General features: G+C 43.2%; 1 protein-coding gene across 5 annotated transcripts in view; it reads left to right on the forward strand.

Moving 5' to 3' along the window:
• The window catches only part of OSBPL1A (oxysterol binding protein like 1A), a 135803-nt gene that overhangs the window by 181 nt on the left and 116153 nt on the right, over positions 1 to 19469 (forward strand). For 2 of the 5 annotated variants that reach the window (XM_074944483.1, XM_074944485.1), the window contains exons 1-3: positions 35 to 320; positions 9821 to 9943; positions 18847 to 18932. In XM_074944483.1, the coding sequence (XP_074800584.1) occupies positions 9823 to 9943; positions 18847 to 18932 (207 nt within the window). In that variant the 5' untranslated portion in view covers positions 35 to 320; positions 9821 to 9822. Of the gene's footprint in view, positions 1 to 32; positions 321 to 9820; positions 9944 to 18846; positions 18933 to 19469 lie in introns of those variants that run through there. The other 3 variants (XM_074944486.1, XM_074944484.1, XM_074944487.1) reach the window with 3 other exon arrangements.

Genomic DNA, 19469 nt, shown 5'->3' on the forward strand with positions numbered 1-19469 from the left:
ACGCGCAAGGGAGACGGGAGGGGCTGCGGCACCGAGCGTGTTGCGGGGCGCCACGGCTGGGAGGAGCTTTGCCCCCTCTAGCTTCCCGTTGGGAGTGTCCCTCAGCCGGCCTGAGGGGAGGGGGGAAATCCTCCCGGCGGGGGAGGGCGAGCCCCGCTGTCGGTCACGTGCCGGGTGGTGGAGTATAAAACAATCGGGAGGGCGGCCCGGCACGTGAGGCCGGCTGAGAGCGAGACGCCGTGAGCCCGCCTGCTTGCAGCGGTGAGGCGGCGGCCCGGGGCTTGTTGGGTGCGCTGCCCCAGCGGCGTTGTTACCCCCAGGTGCGTCCCAGCCTGCGGTGGGCGGCCCTCCCCGGGGGGGCGTAGCAGCAGCCGCTGCAGCGGTTACAATGCAGCGATGAGCCGCTTCGTGCAGGGGGCTGCGGAGCCCTGCCGCCGCGGGCCCCAGGGCTGCGAGGAACGCAGTGAAAGCGGAGGGGCGGCTTGCTGCCACCCGGGGGACTGCTTTAGTGACCCGTCCCGGGGCTGGCGGAGCAAGCGCATGCTCCTTGCAGAGCACAGCGGTGTGCGTGGCTGGGTTTCCTGGGCTGCTCACTCCTGGTGGTGCCCAGCGCGGCCCCCAGCCAGCCATAGGCGTCTCACGTTCCCAGTTTGCCTATTTAGGTCAGGAGTTGTGGAACAGTTTGTATGGTGGGGGTGCTGAGAGCCACTGACCCAAGCTGTAAACCCTGTATATGATGGAAACCTCTTCAAGCCAGAATGTGTGGCAGCACCCCTAGTTCCAGCACCGATGAGCATCATCTTTACAAGCTAGAGAGCTGTCCCCAGAGGCTGAGCCCTGTTCCTTTGCAATAGGAAACATACTCTCCCCTATGGCTGATTACAACATACTGCTGGTTAAATGTTCGTTAAAAGTTGCGGGAGAGGGTGCTGGCTGTCAAATCATAAGACTATCAGGAAAAAAATCTAAACTGGCTGCTTGATGATCAAGCCCCCAGGAAGTAGCCGGCTGTGTTAGGTTAGCCCCTGCACATGCACACACACAAGAAAGTGAATGTACAATTCAAATGATCCCTCCTCCCCTCGCTGTATAGCTCAAACAATAGGAGTTATGCACCTGTTGAGTGGAGAGCTGTCAGGGTGGAGGTGTCCAGTATTGATGGCGGTTGGAGCATGATTGTCCAGTCTTGAACGTGCTTGTGTGTATTGCAGCTAATGTGACCTGTAAACTTGTTTAGTCTTCCAAAGAGCACCAGAAAATAGTTCTTTCAAAAATGACCTAAACACCACTCCCAAAGTAAGGCTTGAAGTCAGTTTTGCTGCTTTAGGGCTGATAGAAGATCTCTACGTCCTCAACTCTGAACTTCCTTGTAACTGTACTACCTTCTGCTCTGTTATTAGCTTGCTGGGTGACCTCAGGCAAATCACTTTACTTTTCTGTGCCTCAGTGTCCCCATCTGTAAAATGATAATGGTACTCACCTCCTTTCTAAAGCCCTTTGAGATCTGCTGATGAAAAAAGCACAATGTAAGAGCTAGGTATTTTGCTGTGGTCCTGATTGATCTTGTTAACTCTAGTATAGTTGGTCAGATTCTTGGCTATTCTTCAGAGGTATATGAGGTTCTGCATGGATTAGTGTTGGTGGCTTCAGTAGATAGCACTCTTCCCTTGGAATGGAAGTGAACCAGTATCTTAGAGTGGTCAGCTCACTGACCTGAGTGAGGAACAGTCTTCCTGCAGAGAGGTGAAGCATCCTGGCTATGTGTGAAAAGAGCCAGTTGACCTTTAAGAGTATAGGGATTAACCTAAATATCCCGGCCAAAGTCAGTGTGATTGCTGTCAGAGGTGCATTGTTCTCACCCAGGTTGCTTATGCTTCAGATGTGAGTGAAATGATTTCTATATAGTCTGACATTGAGTACTCTGAGACTCTGCTATGAAAGTGCACATCTCTGGATTTTAGCCTCTTTAATTTGAGATTGAACACATTGCTTGCTATACACTATAGTTGGACACTTCAAACTTCTCTCCTTTGCATACCTAGTAGCAACTGCAGCAGCCCTAGAGTGTCTGTGTTAGTAGACTACTTCTGTTTGTCCTTTATTAAAGCAGGGCAGTATGTGAGTGCCATCAAAATCTGCAGAACTTTAACTTTCACTTAACTCTCTGTTTGAAGTGTCAGGTCCTCATGGTGCTGTGTGTGTTAATCTATCCGAGTGTAAATCAGTGTATTGTTGTTTTTAGGATTATTGTCCATTGATGTAAATGGAAAGCTTCCCATAAGATCAGCGGTTACTGCATCAGACCCTTTGAGTGAGAATGGCCAGTTTCAGTGCTGCTGTTGCTCATAGTTTTGTCAAGCTGCAGCAGAGTGAAAAGCAACCAGATTCTTGTCCGCTTCCAGTGCTGTCTACAGAGTTGTGAACAGTAGCTGTGAAACGGAATCTGGTTGATATTCAAACTATGGCTATCAAGCAATAAAAAAAAAAAATCACAATTGCGTGATTAAAATGAATTATGATTAATCACACTGTTAAACAATAATAAAATACCATTTAAATATTTTTGAATGTTTTCTACACTTTAAAATATATTGATTTCAGTTGTAACAGAAACAGTGTACAGCGCTCACTTTATATTTTTTGATTACAAGTATTTGCACTGTAAAAAGAAACAAAAAAAAGTATTTTTCAGTTCACCTAATACAAGAACTGTAGTGCAGTCTCTCTATCATGAAAACTGAACTTACAAATGTAGACTTATGTACAAAAAAAAATTATACTCAGAAATAAAACAATGTAAAACTTTAGAGCCTACAGCTCCAGTCAGTTCTACTTCTTGTTCGTCTGAGCGATTGGCTGAACAGGTTTGTTTACATTTACAGGAGATAATGCTGCCTGCTTCTTGCTTACAATGTCTCCTGAAAGTGAGAGGAAGCATTTGTGTGGCACGGTTGTAGCTAGTGTCACAAGATATGCACTAAAGATTCATATGTCCCTTCATACTTAGACCACTATTCCAGAGGACATGTGTCCACGCTGATGATGGGTTCTGCTCGATAACAATACAAAGCAGTACGGACAGATGCATGTTCATTTTCATTATCTGAGTTAGATGCCACCAGCAGAAGGTTGAGTTTCCTTTTTCGTGGCTGTGTCCATAAAGAGACTTTTGTGTGGGAGAAGAACAGACACTTATAAGATGAGAGAAATACAATAAGGAGATGTAGGAGCAAGAGTAGGAAACAGGCATTGAAGACAACATACAGAAAAGAAGCCATCCTGTATCTTAAGAAGAATTCCAAAAGCAAGAGACTTTATAGGTAGGAGTGTTTTGAGTAGTATTAGATATAAAATTTGACATATGCCACTGATCTATTAAATTTAATCTGACAAATACTTTCTTGCAATATTAGCATATAAAACTATCGCAGTACTATTTAGCAAATACCTTGATGCCTTTATCGCTACTAACATTCAAACACTTCTGCATCGATGGGCAATTATTACACTGAAAGATAGTACACAATTGCCTTAATCTTTTAAATTGTTGATAGTATGATGGAGTTGTGGGTAGGCATGGTTGTCCATACATAGTTTACCCTGGCTAGTCAGTTTGGTTCTCAAGTTGGTAGGTGTTGGCAGGGGGTGGGGGAGTTATGAGGGGATGACTAATTACAAGTTATAACTTATTCTTGCTGTGTAGATTCACGTTAAATAAACTATGAATCAGTCCGTCAGCTTCAGTTGGACTGTACAGCCTTCAGGTGGCTGGATGGTTGAAGGAATATGGAGCTTTTTCACCACTAAACCACCTGGCTTAAGAATTGCAGCCTCACCTACAATGGAGAGTTTTGGGTGTGATAAATAACATTATTGGCCTGTGCAACTCCTAAATGTTATCCTTAGCCAGTGCTCTAGTAATGAGTTACTAGCGTAGATAAGAAGCATTGGTTGTCTAAGTATTACAAATGTCCTGCAGCACACCAGTCATTCAAGGGCATATTAATTTCCCACAAGCCAAGGCACATAGTGCCAAGAAATGTGGGATAAGTTTCCAGAAGGCAATGCACTTGCAGTGTCTGTGGGGATAAATGCAAGCAAAATAGGATTGGTGGTGTGAACTCCCTGTAATGTGGCAGGTGCACATGGGCCAGTAATAACACTTCACTTTCATGTGGCACAATTCTCCAGTGTAAACAAGTCTTAAGCTGCCACCATTCAAAGACTCTATATGTGAATGGTCTCTGCCTTCATATTAGTAAGTGGGCACATTAAACACCCACCACTGGCTGGCATTTTGGTAGTTTCAAGAGAGGATTGAATGTAATACAAATTCTCCCTTTTCCCTTAAAGGTGGCCTCTTCAGGTAAGGGATAAGGCAGTCTGGTGGCAGACTATAAGGAAATCTTTAGTACTCCTACCAGGCTGTACCTGATCTGTAGATTAAGAGAGTTCAGTAACCAGGACTGTCAATGTGGCACCTTCTCACATCTGCTAAATTTGGTGAGAAGGGTTTTGGAAGCATATTTCTCTCTCTCCTCCCCCCCCCCCCCCCCGCATGCCTCCCCTTGCCTTGGGAATTTCAGGGTTGCCTTTAAACTCCTAATACCTGTAACTTGTATGGACTGTTACTCTTTGCTCTCTATTAAAACTAATAGATTTTCAAATAGGATATGAAAGTCTGTCTTCTCAAGTCCATTGTCATAAACTCTGCTTTGTGGGCATGCATACTAAATGAATACATTTCTTTAGTTCACATTTAGCTCAAATCTTAAACTGGAAGAGTGACCACAGGCAGATTCACTTAAATGTGTAAAATTTTCCATATAAATAATCCCTGAAGTGGCTATGACTAATAGCCGGTCAGCATTCTTCTGCACCAGTTCATATTTTACACTGTGGCTCTAGGTGCTTCAATAATACAAAGAAATAATAAAGCTCATTCTAGGAGAAGAAAAAAGCAATTAGATGGTGAAGTTCCTTAGTAAACAAACCTTGTTTAATTTTAGCACAATACATTTATTACTCTTCCAGCGTATACAGTTGCAAGAGCAGAAATTGTTTACCTTGAGATAGTAAATCAAGATTTAAACAAACTCTGAATTCTGTCAGTTTCTCCTAGGCAAGTGATGCTTGGCAAGTGACTCCACAGCCTTGCTGGTTCTCTATAGGTCTTGTAACACTGGCTTTTAGCAGAGTGCTGATCAAAAGAGCACCAGCTTTTGCTGCTGCATAAGCATGAAGGAGTGCTGAGCAAATGGATCGTTTGCAGGGTTCCCTTCCCAACTGTCTGGAGATCAGGGAAGGGAAGACATAGTGCCAAATGGAACAGCAGAATTGCAACAATTATGTTGAAAGTGTACTGCAATGTTTGCACATTGTCAACATCCATTGTTGACAAATGATGCAATGTTGTGATATAAACATTACAGTGGAATGTCCCTCTGACTTTAAATGGATTGAGAATATCCCTGAAGAACTGACTTTGTTTTGGACAGGTGGCTTTTCTGCTTTTTCATTCTGTTGACCTCTCCATAAGAGATTTCCCTCCTCGTGGCCGCCGCCTCCTAGCTTCCCACTGCATGCTGGGGGCCACCAGGAAAGGCATCATGCTTCATAGCTTGAGAGGCAGTGTTCCAGACTATTCATTGATCACACTTCACCCATATTTTCTTGGCTTAAAATAAGGATTTTGTTCCATTACCACTGTCATGGTTTGGGTATTCCTAATATACCTGTCCATTATTCCTTGTGTGTACCTGTTCTCAATGTGTGGTAGACTTGTCTGTGGATGAACTCAGTCTGGTATGATGGTATTGTTAAATTGTCTGTATTTGACTGGCGTGTGCTTAGGAGTTCCTTCCCTGTAGGAAGTGAATTTTGTAACATAGTTTCTAGTATTATGGGTGTTCATGTGTTCAATGGATACAGAAACTATGCATCTATATTAGTTCTCAAAGACAAAGTAAAGAATGATACCTTACTGAAGAGATCTCATTCAAGAAAGGCTAGTTCCAGGACCTGAAGATTACCAGAAACCTGTTAGTCGGAGATAGACATAAAAGATGAGGAGTGGCAGAGCCTTGTCAGCAGGGTCCAGTGGCAATGCCTTCTGAGAAGACAAGTTGTGTACATGATGTTCCCCTTGAAATCCCAGCAGACTGGGATTTCAGTCAGGTTACTCTTCCTGGTCCCTGCTTCGGGGAGAGGGGTTTGCTCAATTTTCCATGCTGGCTTCTGGCAAGGAGGCTTTTGATTCAACCTGAAGATTCCTCCTTCCCCCTCTCAGCTGCTCTTCTGTCCTCTTCAAAACCAGAATCTTTGGGAGGCTTGCCTCTCCTACTGTCCATTTCCTCAGCCTCTTAGAGTGTTGCAAGGTGTGTGGTTTTATGTGACCTTTCACAGTTTACCCTTCACTGTCCTAGCCTTCCTCTTTCTGGGTCCTTCCCCATGAGTAGCTCCCAGGCAAACGGGAGTCCCTTCTCTGGCTATGGTCCCCCATTGCTGTCCCTCCTTTTTGGCTGGTGCAGTGAGAGCTCCCTCCTATTTCAATCTACTGTAAATGCTGTTCACAGAACTCTGAATAAGTGTTCTGTAACTGATCATAGAATCATAGAATATCAGGGTTGGAAGGGACCCCAGAAGGTCATCTAGTCCAACCCCCTGCTTGAAGCAGGACCAATTCCCAGTTAAATCATCCCAGCTAGGGCTTTGTCAAGCCTGACCTTAAAAACCTCTAAGGAAGGAGATTCTACCACCTCCCTAGGTAACGCATTCCAGTGTTTCACCACCCTCTTAGTGAAAAAGTTTTTCCTAATATCCAATCTAAACCTCCCCCATTGCAACTTGAGACCATTACTCCTCGTTCTGTCATCTGCTACCATTGAGAACAGTCTAGAGCCATCCTCTTTGGAACCCCCTTTCAGGTAGTTGAAAGCAGCTATCAAATCCCCCCTCATTCTTCTCTTCTGCAGACTAAACAATCCCAGCTCCCTCAGCCTCTCTTCATAAGTCATGTGCTCTAGACCCCTAATCATTTTTGTTGCCCTTCGCTGGACTCTCTCCAATTTATCCACATCCTTCTTGTAGTGTGGGGCCCAAAACTGGACACAGTACTCCAGATGAGGCCTCACCAGTGTCGAATAGAGGGGAACGATCACGTCCCTCGATCTGCTCGCTATGCCCCTACTTATACATCCCAAAATGCCATTGGCCTTCTTGGCAACAAGGGCACACTGTTGACTCATATCCAGCTTCTCATCCACTGTCACCCCTAGGTCCTTTTCCGCAGAACTGCTGCCTAGCCATTCGGTCCCTAGTCTGTAGCGGTGCATTGGATTCTTCCATCCTAAGTGCAGGACCCTGCACTTATCCTTATTGAACCTCATCAGATTTCTTTTGGCCCAATCCTCCAATTTGTCTAGGTCCTTCTGTATCCTATCCCTCCCCTCCAGCGTATCTACCACTCCTCCCAGTTTAGTATCATCTGCAAATTTGCTGAGAGTGCAATCCACACCATCCTCCAGATCATTTATGAAGATATTGAACAAAACCGGCCCCAGGACCGACCCCTGGGGCACTCCACTTGACACCGGCTGCCAACTAGACATGGAGCCATTGACCACTACCCGTTGAGCCCGACAATCTAGCCAGCTTTCTACCCACCTTATAGTGCATTCATCCAGCCCATACTTCCTTAACTTGCTGACAAGAATACTGTGGGAGACCGTGTCAAAAGCTTTGCTAAAGTCAAGAAACAATACATCCACTGCTTTCCCTTCATCCACAGAACCAGTAATCTCATCATAAAAGGCGATTAGATTAGTCAGGCATGACCTTCCCTTGGTGAATCCATGCTGACTGTTCCTGATCACTTTCCTCTCATGTAAGTGCTTCAGGATTGATTCTTTGAGGACCTGCTCCATGATTTTTCCAGGGACTGTAGTTCCCAGGATCCTCCTTCTTCCCTTTTTTAAAGATTGGCACTACATTAGCCTTTTTCCAGTCATCCGGGACTTCCCCCGTTCGCCACGAGTTTTCAAAGATAATGGCCAAGGGCTCTGCAATCACAGCCGCCAATTCCTTCAGCACTCTCGGATGTAACTCGTCCGGCCCCATGGACTTGTGCACGTCCAGCTTTTCTAAATAGTCCCTAACCACCTCTATCTCCACAGAGGGCTGGCCATCTCTTCCCCATTCTGTGATGCCCAGCGCAGCAGTCTGGGAGCTGACCTTGTTAGTGAAAACAGAGGCAAAAAAAGCATTGAGTACATTAGCTTTTTCCACATGCTCTGTCACTAGGTTGCCTCCCTCATTCAGTAAGGGGCCCACACTTTCCTTGGCTTTCTTCTTGTTGCCAACATACCTGAAGAAACCCTTTTTGTTACTCTTGACATCTCTTGCTAGCTGCAGCTCCAGGTGCGATTTGGCCCTCCTGATATCTTTCCTACATGCCCGAGCAATATTTTTATACTCTTCCCTGGTCATATGTCCAACCTTCCACTTCTTGTAAGCTTCTTTTTTGCATGTGCCTAGTGGTCTTGTCAAGACCTGGCTTCTATCCTCTGCCAACCTGCTAGTCTGCTGATGTTCTTGGCAACAGTAACTTACTGCATATTGCAGAAGAGTACTCTTTGCAGGCTATTATATAAAAGCAGCTCCCTTACTCTCTTCAAAGAGGTCACACTTCACTTACGACTTAAGGATTTCTTGCAGGTAGTTTTGAGTTGTGCTGTATCTTGAGGCAGTTCTGTTGTAGTAAGCAGCAAGCCAGGAACACGTTTTCTGGTGTATAATTCATGGGACATGTGCATGTGTGAGGACAACAAATGGACTCAATCTTGTGTATATAAGGGGGAAAAGGCAACATTTAAGAGAGGAATTTGAGTAAATGGTACTGTCGCCCACCCAGTTGCTTAAATTTTTCCATTGGGTTAGCATTGTGCTATTGTCCCTTTTATGAGGTCCTAAGAGTACAACAATCATACAGTCTTGGTAATACAAGACCCTCTAAAATAGCACCCAACAGTGCTGAGCAGTCCCAGTTTTAGTTCACCTCACACTGATGGGCCTTTTTAAAATAAAGGATTAAGTCTCTTGTGGATGCTTATTTCAATGGCTCATCCTTCCTTTCACCTCAGGCAGCCAGTGGACAATTGGAATTTCTATGCATTCTCACCCCACAAACACTAATGGGCTCTGTTCTCCAGTTGATTTCTATTGCTAAAAGGACTCCAATTAATTCTCAGCCAAGCACTCAGACTAAACAGCATAAACTACTTTTGTTGTCTCTAAGTTTTAAGGGGTGGATAGAGGAAAAGGGGAAAAGTCATTTTTTAATATATAGATGACATCTGTAGCAATGGTGGTGTTTGCTTATTAGCTAGGTATCTGAACTGAAAGCGGCCAGTTAGTAAACATCTTTCACCTAAGCCATATCAGTGTAGTCTCTAGTATTCTAAATATTCATATCCCAAGCAGAATGAGCCTAAGTGAGCACATAGCCAAATGCTGCATGAGTTATGGTTTGCGTACATAGCATTGTTTGCTTGGTTAATACCCTGTGCAGAGTGGCCAAAAATTAGTTTGACAACTTACAACAATTGCCCTGTGATGGAAGCTCTAGAAATTTAAATGTGAGTAGCAGGATGAGAGGGGAAACTGCAATAACTGGGGAAGTGAAATAAAATGGAGAGGACACAGCTTGGAATAAATTTATACCCTGTTTTATCTTGGCATGAAATTATGCTATAACTTTTGTCCTGGGGAAGAGAGGGAATGAAGCTATAACAACTAATAGTCTGTATTTATAATCTATTAGAGATGAGCACTGAAGCAGAACAGCAGCTTCTCCATGATGCTAGAAATGGAAACTGTGAAGAGGTTCGACAACTACTGGAAACCATGGACAAAGAAGAAGTAGTTGTTGACATCAACTGCAAAGGTTAGTATGATTAACTCTTAGCCATTAAGGTTATAAACCTTAAGTGATGTAGGGCCCCCTCATTTTCCTTTAAAAGATAAAACATCAAACTCTAACACACCAGGCATGTATTTTTGCGTGGATGTATGTACATATAGAGCAGTGTGTATACGAGCCTCACCTGGTGGGGTAAAGTACAATGCTTTGAAAGCTCTCTTGTAAAAGCAGAGTGCACTACTATGTAAAGGACCAGAAAGACTGCAGGAGTCCAATATGTTGGACTGTATATCGTTTCTTGGTTTCAGTGAGTAAGTGGTGCCATTTGCAAAGAACACTGATGCCATCTGCCAGCACTTCCAGTGATTGGACATGCCCTAATAAGTCTTGAACATGTTCTGCTGTAACTGTTTGTATCTTGCATCTTTCAGTCTTTGTAGTAGAGCACACCCCCAGTCAATACTTCATTTATAACTCACTTGAGAGGTAAGTCTACATACTTGATATCTGTAGAAGTTGGCGATAAGTGTATAACTATAGAACTTGGGCAGAGTAAGAGGGACTCTAGAAAGGGAGGGGATGGGGAAGAGGGTAAATAGCTGATAATGTAGTGTTAACATTACAGTAGGGCCTGGAGACCCCAGCTGGGATTAGATACTCCATTGTGTTATACGCTGTACAGGCACGACAGTTGCCACCCCAGCAGTTTATGGTCTAGTTGGATGAGGTGCAGGGTGGAAGAGTAAATGGAGGTTTAAGAGAGGTGAAGTGACTGACTTGACCAAAGTTGCACAGCATGTCACTGGCAGCAATGGCAATAAAAGCCAGACATCTTGAGTCCAGTCCAGTGCTTTGTCCCCTGCACCATGTTCTCTCTCCTCTCCATTAATAAGCCATGGATGCTTCACTTATTAATGCCTCAACCTGTAAAATATCTAATTAGCTAATCCCCAAAAAGAGAATATGCATTTGTTCCACTCTCTTCTCAGTGGGAAGTGGGGAACAAATGGCTTAAATAGCAGGGTTTTTTGTTTAAGACAGGATAAAAGCAAAGCTCTCTTAAAGAAGAATATTGCATATAATTCAAGCCAACAGTATGTACAGTGAAAACTTACACCTATAAACAAATGGACTACTAAGCATAAAGATTCTTGCCTCAGCTGGATTTGTCATAACAAAGGTACAGAGATACCACCACTCAATTGCCCATTCTGAATTAACTTCCTCTGTTATACATGTATCTATCCACTATTGACATGGTATTCTCATTTATTTTCAGGTGTGAACATTAACAATATTATAACATTAGTCTCAAAGAAATTGTACATGCTTACCCCATTTTTGGAGTTAAAATTTGGGACAAAAACAAAGTAAACCCTGCAAAGTCCACCGCAAACTCCACTTTAGGGGAAGTGCTGGATCTCTCCTAGAAAATAGTCTTTCTAGTCTCCCTCTTCTCCCCCCCCCCCCCCCCCACCACACATACACAGAGACAGCAGTAGCTGGGCCAACAACCCCGATTTGATCTTCCAATGTGTCAGCCCTTCTCTTGAAGGACCCTCTGAGGTGTGGTTCAGTCCCTGGTCTCTGCAGAGATTTTCAGTAGCATCATTCCAAGTGGTGCTGCTTTTGAGAAGTGCATACTTGTTCCATTGGAAATGGACTGAAAGATTTTTTCCCTTAAGCTAATAAACATCCATTAGCTAGTAAACACCCTGACATCTATATTGAATACGAATCTAGGATTGTACTAGGCACTGCAGACTTAATAACTTCCCTACCCTATATAACGTCCTGCCTAAAACAAGGGAGGTGGAGAAGGGATACAACTTTAACTTTTGATCCTATGCTCTTTTTCCCTATCAACTTGAATGGTAATCCTCTTTTTTTTTTTTGTGGTCTGACTCCTTTAACTTCTTCCACACTCTTTCCCAGTACTCATTGCTTCTGTTTATTCCAGCAAAATGAGTTCAGTGTAAATGAAAAATAGTGCTGCTGACATTGGTGGGTGGTACAGAAATTCACTATTCATGATTGCCTTTCCAATTTCATGTTTCTGCTTTCTGTTTAGCTACTATGTAGCTGATATAGTGACTTGCACAAAATGTAAACAGGAAGGATGATCTCTTTTGAGTGGCAGCTAATGAGAACTTCCTGAAAGTAATGTTTCTATTTGAACATCAAAGAAATTGATGACCAAAAAAGCTTGGGGTTTTCAGTTCTAGGGTTTTCCCCTTGATACCTTCTCGTATTGTCTGCTCTTCTTGTAAAACACAAAGGTTTAATGTGAAGGTATGACCGCCAACTTCATTCTTCATATTTGTCTACCTGTGTGCTCCACTAAGCCATCTCCTAATGGATGGTTTACAGGTTACTAAACAGTTTGAGATGGCTGACAAAAAAAATTGCTGACCCACTTCAGTCCTGGTATAAGAATCCAGACTTCACTGGAGTTGCAACAGCTTGCACCCGCTGAATTTGGCTCACTCTTCCTTGAAACAGTTTTATCCATGATACAATGGCATAACCCTTTAGCAAATGCAGCATGGTACTGTAAGGCCATTTGTGCTAGCTTCCTTATTTTACATGCTGTTTGCTCTTTTGTAGTGCTTGTAACTTTCAGCAAGAGCCTTCAGACACTTAAAAGCTTCAAAAATGCTACACAATAGCCATGGGCTTTTAATAAGTTTACTTATAGGAGGCTATTTGGTAGAGAAGTGACAAATTACTTAGGTTTTTATAGTGGTGATTTAACATTCCACTTTGCTAAGAATCCCCTTTCTTTATTCTGTACAAATGCTTCAGTGGCATGTCAATATTCCATAAAGCTACACTAAAAACTACCTGAGCGACAAGCTTTTTTTTCCCCCATAGTTTCTTTCAGACTTTAGAACAGATAATGTTCTGTTTTCCCCAAACCACCACTTCTGGAGTAAGCAACACTTCTCTCTCTCACTCTCTCTGACCCACACGTGAGCTGGCAGGCAGGATTTAGTAACCAAAACTAACCAAACTGTCAAAGTGAACTCTAACTGAAGGCACTGCACTTCAAAAGATGCACAAAACAAGGAGCCTGAGTGTAACCAAAGGGTTCTGCATGAGGTTGGGCTGGGGAAATCACTTTCATTTGAGAGGAGATTGCACATGCTTTACTTTTTCTCCTGGACGGTGATAGGCACTGTAGAGATACAAGGAGGAGAGCATGAATTCTCGGTTCATCTGTTTCAGGGTCTTGTCACAGGAGTCGTAACTCAGTTTGACTTGAAGTGCCCAGTTGCTGCTGTGGCATCACAGCCTCATGGATAAAGGGGTTGATGATCCAACTTTCCTCCAGATTGCTGGAGGTGGGATGGGAAACAATCCTGCAGTTGGGTGTGAAGCGCTCTCAGCTGATGTCTTGAGTGCTTGGTAGCTTCCTCATGCTTCAGACTTCTAGGAAACGGGTAGACAAGAACTACTACAGGCTTCCTCCTTGTGCTCCTGAAGACCAGGTGCAAAGCTTTGGCTGAAAGCCTCTAAGCTGTCATGAAGGGAGGATATGAATGCCACACCCTTAGACAGGGGAGCTCAGCTGTTAGGTGGTATGGTTCTGCTGTCTTGCTGACATTTCTGGGCACCTGAGACACAGTGAAGGCTTAAGCAAAAGGTGACTCTAGAGCATGTGGGGGAAGCTACCCTTGTGTTCTGAATTTAAACTGGCTGCACTTCACAACAGAACTACCTCACTTCAGTGCTATTGCTAGAAAGGGAGCTTGCATTGTTAGAGCAACGCATAAAGTCCAAGCTCACAGCGAAGCTTTTAAGTTCGCTACTCTAACAATAAAGCTGTTCAGAAAATGTAACAGCAAAACATTTTGACATCTCTGCAAGACAGTCCTCCTTTTTTTTTTTTTTTTCCAGTTCTGTTTAACTGCCTCATGAAGGATGTGGTGTCATTTTGGCGGTGTCTTCATACACTGAGCTCTTTGAGGGAAACAGACATTAGGTGTGACAATTTTGGATGTATGACCATACTGATCGTGTTTGTCATCAGCTTTCCACATCTGTGCAGACAGTTATAACATACTCTCACTGAATGGGGGGGACAGTGGAGTGCTTCTTGAAATGTCTTGGATGAGTGACTTAAACTGTGCCAAGACAGCTTATAGAGGAATGGCTCTACAGGAGGAACGTATCTAACAAATGCTAGTAGCTGACAGCACCAGACACCTAATTTGAATTGCTAGGAAAATTAGTGTTTTGGTGTTTGAAAGCAGTTGGTCTGATACCCGTGGCCATATCATTAATGTGGATTGCTTAGCAAAAACACAACTTTTCACTCTAGCTGCTTCTTGCCCTTGAACTCCTGAAACTGTGTCTTTTGTGCAGAGAAGGAAAACTTTCCAGGTTAACACATAATACTGTTGGGTAACTTGTAGAAGTGAGATTGGGGTGTCTTTTGCATTACTCAGACTGGCAGCATAGTCTTGGGTTTTTCCCCCAGGCCTTAAGTTTAAATGAAGGTTTCATACTATTGGCATCTGGGACTTTAGAATATGCTCCTTTCAAAACAATACATTGTAACTATATTTCTGCATTTGAGTTATTGCAGCACAATTTGCCACTACCCTTTTAAAAAAAATCATGCTGGATCACTCTGGTAAAGGCTAACCAACGTGCAATTCAACTGAGATTCTGCCTTGGGCCTTAGCAAAGACTGCTCTGTCTCATGGCTGGCATTCCAGTTCTGTGTCATGGATGTCCTGTTTTGTGTGTTAGGGGTTTATAATAAGGGGTGCTGGGTGCAGGTTTAATGCTGTCTTAATAGAGGTTGTAGCAGTCCATTTACTTACATTCTACACTGAATATACAAGCAAGTGATTAGATGGAAACAATAGAAGTCCTTCCTGAAGAGTACATTGTTACAGGGCTCATGTTGTGTGTTTACTTCAGTTGCTTCTGTACTACTTCTGGCAACCCTTATGCTCTTTCTTCTTCCTGCCCCCTCAGTGGTGATGATCCTGCTCTAGATAATGAAAATAGAACATTAAAAAAATAAAACCCTACACACCTTGCACTTCTGTTCAGTAGGCTCCTGTTTGTTGTGGCTGATAGTTGTTGCTCCAAAACTGATATACAACCTGCTGGTGGCATTCAACATGGAATGCGGTATATCTTGGTACTAGAGGAATGAATACTTTTCCCTTGGAGAAGCACAGTGTCAAATTGTAACAGACAAAAATCAGTGTAGTAAGGCATAACAAGCAGAAAGTCAAACATTCAGCAGAATGCACAAGTCCTAGTAACATAAGATGGTTACCATGCCTTATTAAAGGTTACATATAGCATCTTGTTCCAACAGAACACAAAAAAGCAGATTTAACAATTGTGCTTGCTTTTGTGGGTTTATATTGGGACCCAGATGTTACATATAACTCTCTTTGCTGGGCTGTCACTTTAGTGGAGGATGGCTGATCACTCACCAGGCTGCTTCTTCCCGTGACTGAGGATGTTACCTCTTTTTAAAGCATGAAGCAGGGAAATGCCTTTCTGCCACATCAGTCTGGTATGAAATCATGAACAATGGAATTTTAACTAGCCGAAATCTGAACTGAAACTAAAGTTGTAAGCAAAACTGGCCACATGGGAGTCTCATCAAAACTTTCTTCTCACATGACTTGCTTTTTTAATGTTACTTAGACTTTCAGTGTAACTTACTGCACTAATGTTTAGCAGAGAGCTTAAATTTAATCGGATATAGCTTTCAATTGCTAGGCCTCTCATTTGAATGTGTTTGTCCACTTCTAACTAAGATCTTGAGTGCATTAGACACTCTTTAGTCATATTCTTGCTTGGAAACTTTATGTAAAGTAAGACACTGAAAGGGGAGGCTCCCAAAGAAACCATTCCATTTCAGTAAGACCAAAACCAAAAATTGGTCTAGTTGTGGCCCAAACTTTGCTGAACTTCCTGATCTCCACAAGGGTTATTTTCAAAGCTCTCTGCATGCAGTCTAGAGAACATCTGTTAAGTCTTTCCAGCTACTAGTATCTTTAAAAGATGTAGGTGTGGGGATGTAAAGCTGGAAGGCCTGAAGTGTGTGTGTGGGGGGGGGGGGGGGGCGGGGGCGGGAAGGTGTCTTGGAGGAGGGGAGGCAGCATACTGGCATCTCTGGTTTGCTGTAGATCTTGAAATGCTACATACCTAAACTGTTATCCTACACACAGTGATCTTAACCAAGAAGTCTGCCAGTATGGTTACCACTGTTGGAAGGGACCATAAGGATCTCATTTGCTTCACAGTCTTATGAGAAAATGTATAAATAAACCACTTTTATACATATTTAGATACTGCTATTGGTATCTAAATATGTATAAAAATTCAATAGGAAGGCCTCCCTGTAATGCTGCTGTTGAAGGCTGAGAGGCAGTGATGACTGCATGGAGACTTAAAAGTGAAAAGGACAAACTAGGGTTGTGCTGAAAAAGATTGGCATAGCCTAGTCTAACATTAGAATCCTGAAGTTCTGTACAACTGATAATCCCATTAGAGGATGCGTAATGAGGTGGCTTTGAATCTTTCTGCCAATAACTTGCTATCCTTGTACTTGCCAAATAGTGATTTGTATGGCATCTATTTGCGCCGAGGTAATACTGCATAACAATCAAGGCTCAGTTGCCATTTTGAAGGCATGCAGTAAAGAGTCCTTTCCCAAGGAGCTTACAGTTGTGGCCACAGCACACTGCAGCAGGTCCATGAGACAGATGGGAGGTGGGGACAAAAATGGAAGGGAGAAGACAAGGTAACAAAGTAAGCGAATATCCTACAATAAGAGGGCTCAACTTGCCACTTGAAATGAAGGTGCAGCTGGGACAGGGATGGGGGTCAGCAATCTGCAAAGCTCTAAAAGTGAGAAAATTTGGGTAGGGGTGAAAACCTATTATATTAAATTAAGACCTCCTTATGGTTAAAAGGCCCTTAGTGGTGCTTATCTATGCTGAAAATTGTTAGCAGGGCAACTACAGGAAAATAACTGAATATCAGTTTATGGTATGAGCCCCATCTTAAACACCCATTTTTTTTAAAGAAAGGTGTAGGGTTCTGTGCTAGTGTTTTTGTCTTCTCTTTGGCAAATTTGTATGGGCTGCAGAGGTCTACTTGTAAGGCATACATGAGATGAAGGAAAACTTGATGATGATACTACAATTTACACATTAAACCACTAATCTGTGTCCTCTCAATACCCCCACCAGTAACAAGCTTTGTGGCTGGTACTTAAATGCATCTTTAATATACAGTTTTTTGTGAGGTGCAGAATAGCTCTGCTTATTGTCTACATGTAGCAAGTAGAGAAACTAAGCTCAGTTACCAGCTCAGTGGAATTTCTTTCACTGTAGTATGCATAATTTTAACCTAGAAATCTACCAGTTTGTTAAATAACAGTGAATGTTAACTAAAGCTGAAATTTCAGTGAATATCAAATACAGGTAGTCCCAACTTTGGGGTAAACTATTCAGATTCAGAATACATGGTGGTTATCCAAGAGCTTTGCTCTGTGTCCACTTCCAGCTGGCTGTTCTGTTAGCTCCAGCACCTTGTCAGTGAGATCTGAACATACATGCCTTATGGATTGCAAATGCTCTTGGTAACTGCTTGACATAGAAAGCCTTGCCAATGACAAGGCTGTTACCGGTGCATAGTATTCTTAAACATAAAGATAATTCAGGTTATAAACCAACTGGCTTCTCATGTGTCCTATGCTCTTAAGTGTAAGGGTTAGCTATGACTCTCTTAAGGGTTATATAAGAGGAATGGACGCAGTGAAACCGGAATTGGCTTTTTAGACTCTTATAGATTTAAAAAACAAACTAGTTCTTAGAATGCTATTTTCATCCATATGTGTCAAAGCACAAGAGATAAGAAATATGGAAGCAACAATGTAATGCTAGGTTGATGCCCTATTAGAGATGCTCTAGTTCAGGGGTTCTCACAACAAATTTTCTGGCGGCCTCAGAGTGTAGCCATGAACACTGGTTGGTGGCCGCTCCGACAATTTTTTTTCCTAAACTACTTAATTAAACTTTAGGAAAAACAAATAAATATGCATGTTTACATATCCAAATCATTGTAATTGATGTAGGTTTTTTGTAGACTCAATAGTAAAAACAATGTACAGTTATATTTTGGTGCCCCTGGCCCCTGCTGCCTACCCGGGCCCCACTGCTTCCACCCCATTGCCTTGGGCTCCCTTCCATGACCTCAGACCCCAGGCTCACCCCACTTCTTGCCTCTGAACCACAGCACTTGGTAAGGCCAGCCCTGCAGAAGCCCAGAGCCTGAGCCCCATGGCTGGAGTCAGGGGTGGGCTGAAGCCCAGAGCCCACAGGCAGAGCCCTGCTACTGTGTGGGGGCTGAAACTCAAAGCCCTGAAGTTGGGGGAAGTGGGCTGAAGCCCACCTCAGGAGGCCTGCAGCTGATGCCCGCTGCCAGAGCCCTGCGGCTGCAGCCAGGTGGGGGGGGGGGTGACTATAGCTTGTCACCGGAGCCTCTGGCAGAACCAGGGGAGGCTGAAGCCCGCCCCTGAGTGCTGCAGGGCGGAGCCACTGCTTTGCCCCCTCTCCTTCTCTGCACAAGAGGCTGCTGTGGCTGCAGGAAAAACCCCTGGTGGCCGCATTTGAGAAACACTGCTCTAGTTCAACCAGAAGCTATGGGCTTGATGCAGTAATTAGTGGGGGGGTGGAATTTTATTTTATTCTGCAGGAGGTCAGACTAGATATTCAGTCCTTTTTGGCCTGAAATCTATAAATGGCTGCTCTCACTGTAGAGACGAACTATGCCTGTTTATATGTGTGAGAGTTGGCAAGATGTTACAGTTTACACTGAACTGTTCCTACAGTCTTGTATTACAAAAGCATTTGTTTACCTGATGTTCTGTTTCATATTTTTAGGCAGAAGTAAATCTAATTTGGGTTGGACGCCTCTTCACCTTGCATGCTATTTTGGACATGGCAATGTGGTCAAGGATTTGCTGAAGGTATACTTAATGCTGTCTCTTTCTAAATGAGTCTGAAGATCCTACATAAAACAAGATGGTATCATGAAAAACATTAATACTTCTTCATGATACCACAAGTTGTTCAGGTGACCAATAGCTATTGTCTACTTCTGAAACCTCAAAATAAACAGGAAAAGTGGTTTTTCTACTAAAGTGCAAAGTGTTTACTTGAAGACAAGCAATGCAATTCTAAGTGAAGACTATGAACTATCCTTCCCACTAGTCATGTGCATGCTTGTATTTAATTACATGCTTGTACATGTACATATTTGCATGGGAAAATATATGGGAATGTAGCAGGGTACAGCTTATCCAACATTCTTGGAATGCATGGGAAACAACTGTTACAGAAAGTGGAGAAAGCAACTAGGAGAAGAGGCAATTCTGGTTTTGATTCTGACAAACGGAGGAACTAGTTGAGAAGTTGAAGGGGGAAGGCAGCTTGGGTGAAAGTGATCATGAAATGCAATAGAGTTTGTTTTAATGAATGGTAGGAGGGAAAACAGCAGAATAAAG

The sequence above is a fragment of the Natator depressus genome, chromosome 2 (genome assembly GCF_965152275.1).
Source record: "Natator depressus isolate rNatDep1 chromosome 2, rNatDep2.hap1, whole genome shotgun sequence".
NCBI classification, from domain to species: Eukaryota; Metazoa; Chordata; order Testudines; family Cheloniidae; genus Natator; species Natator depressus.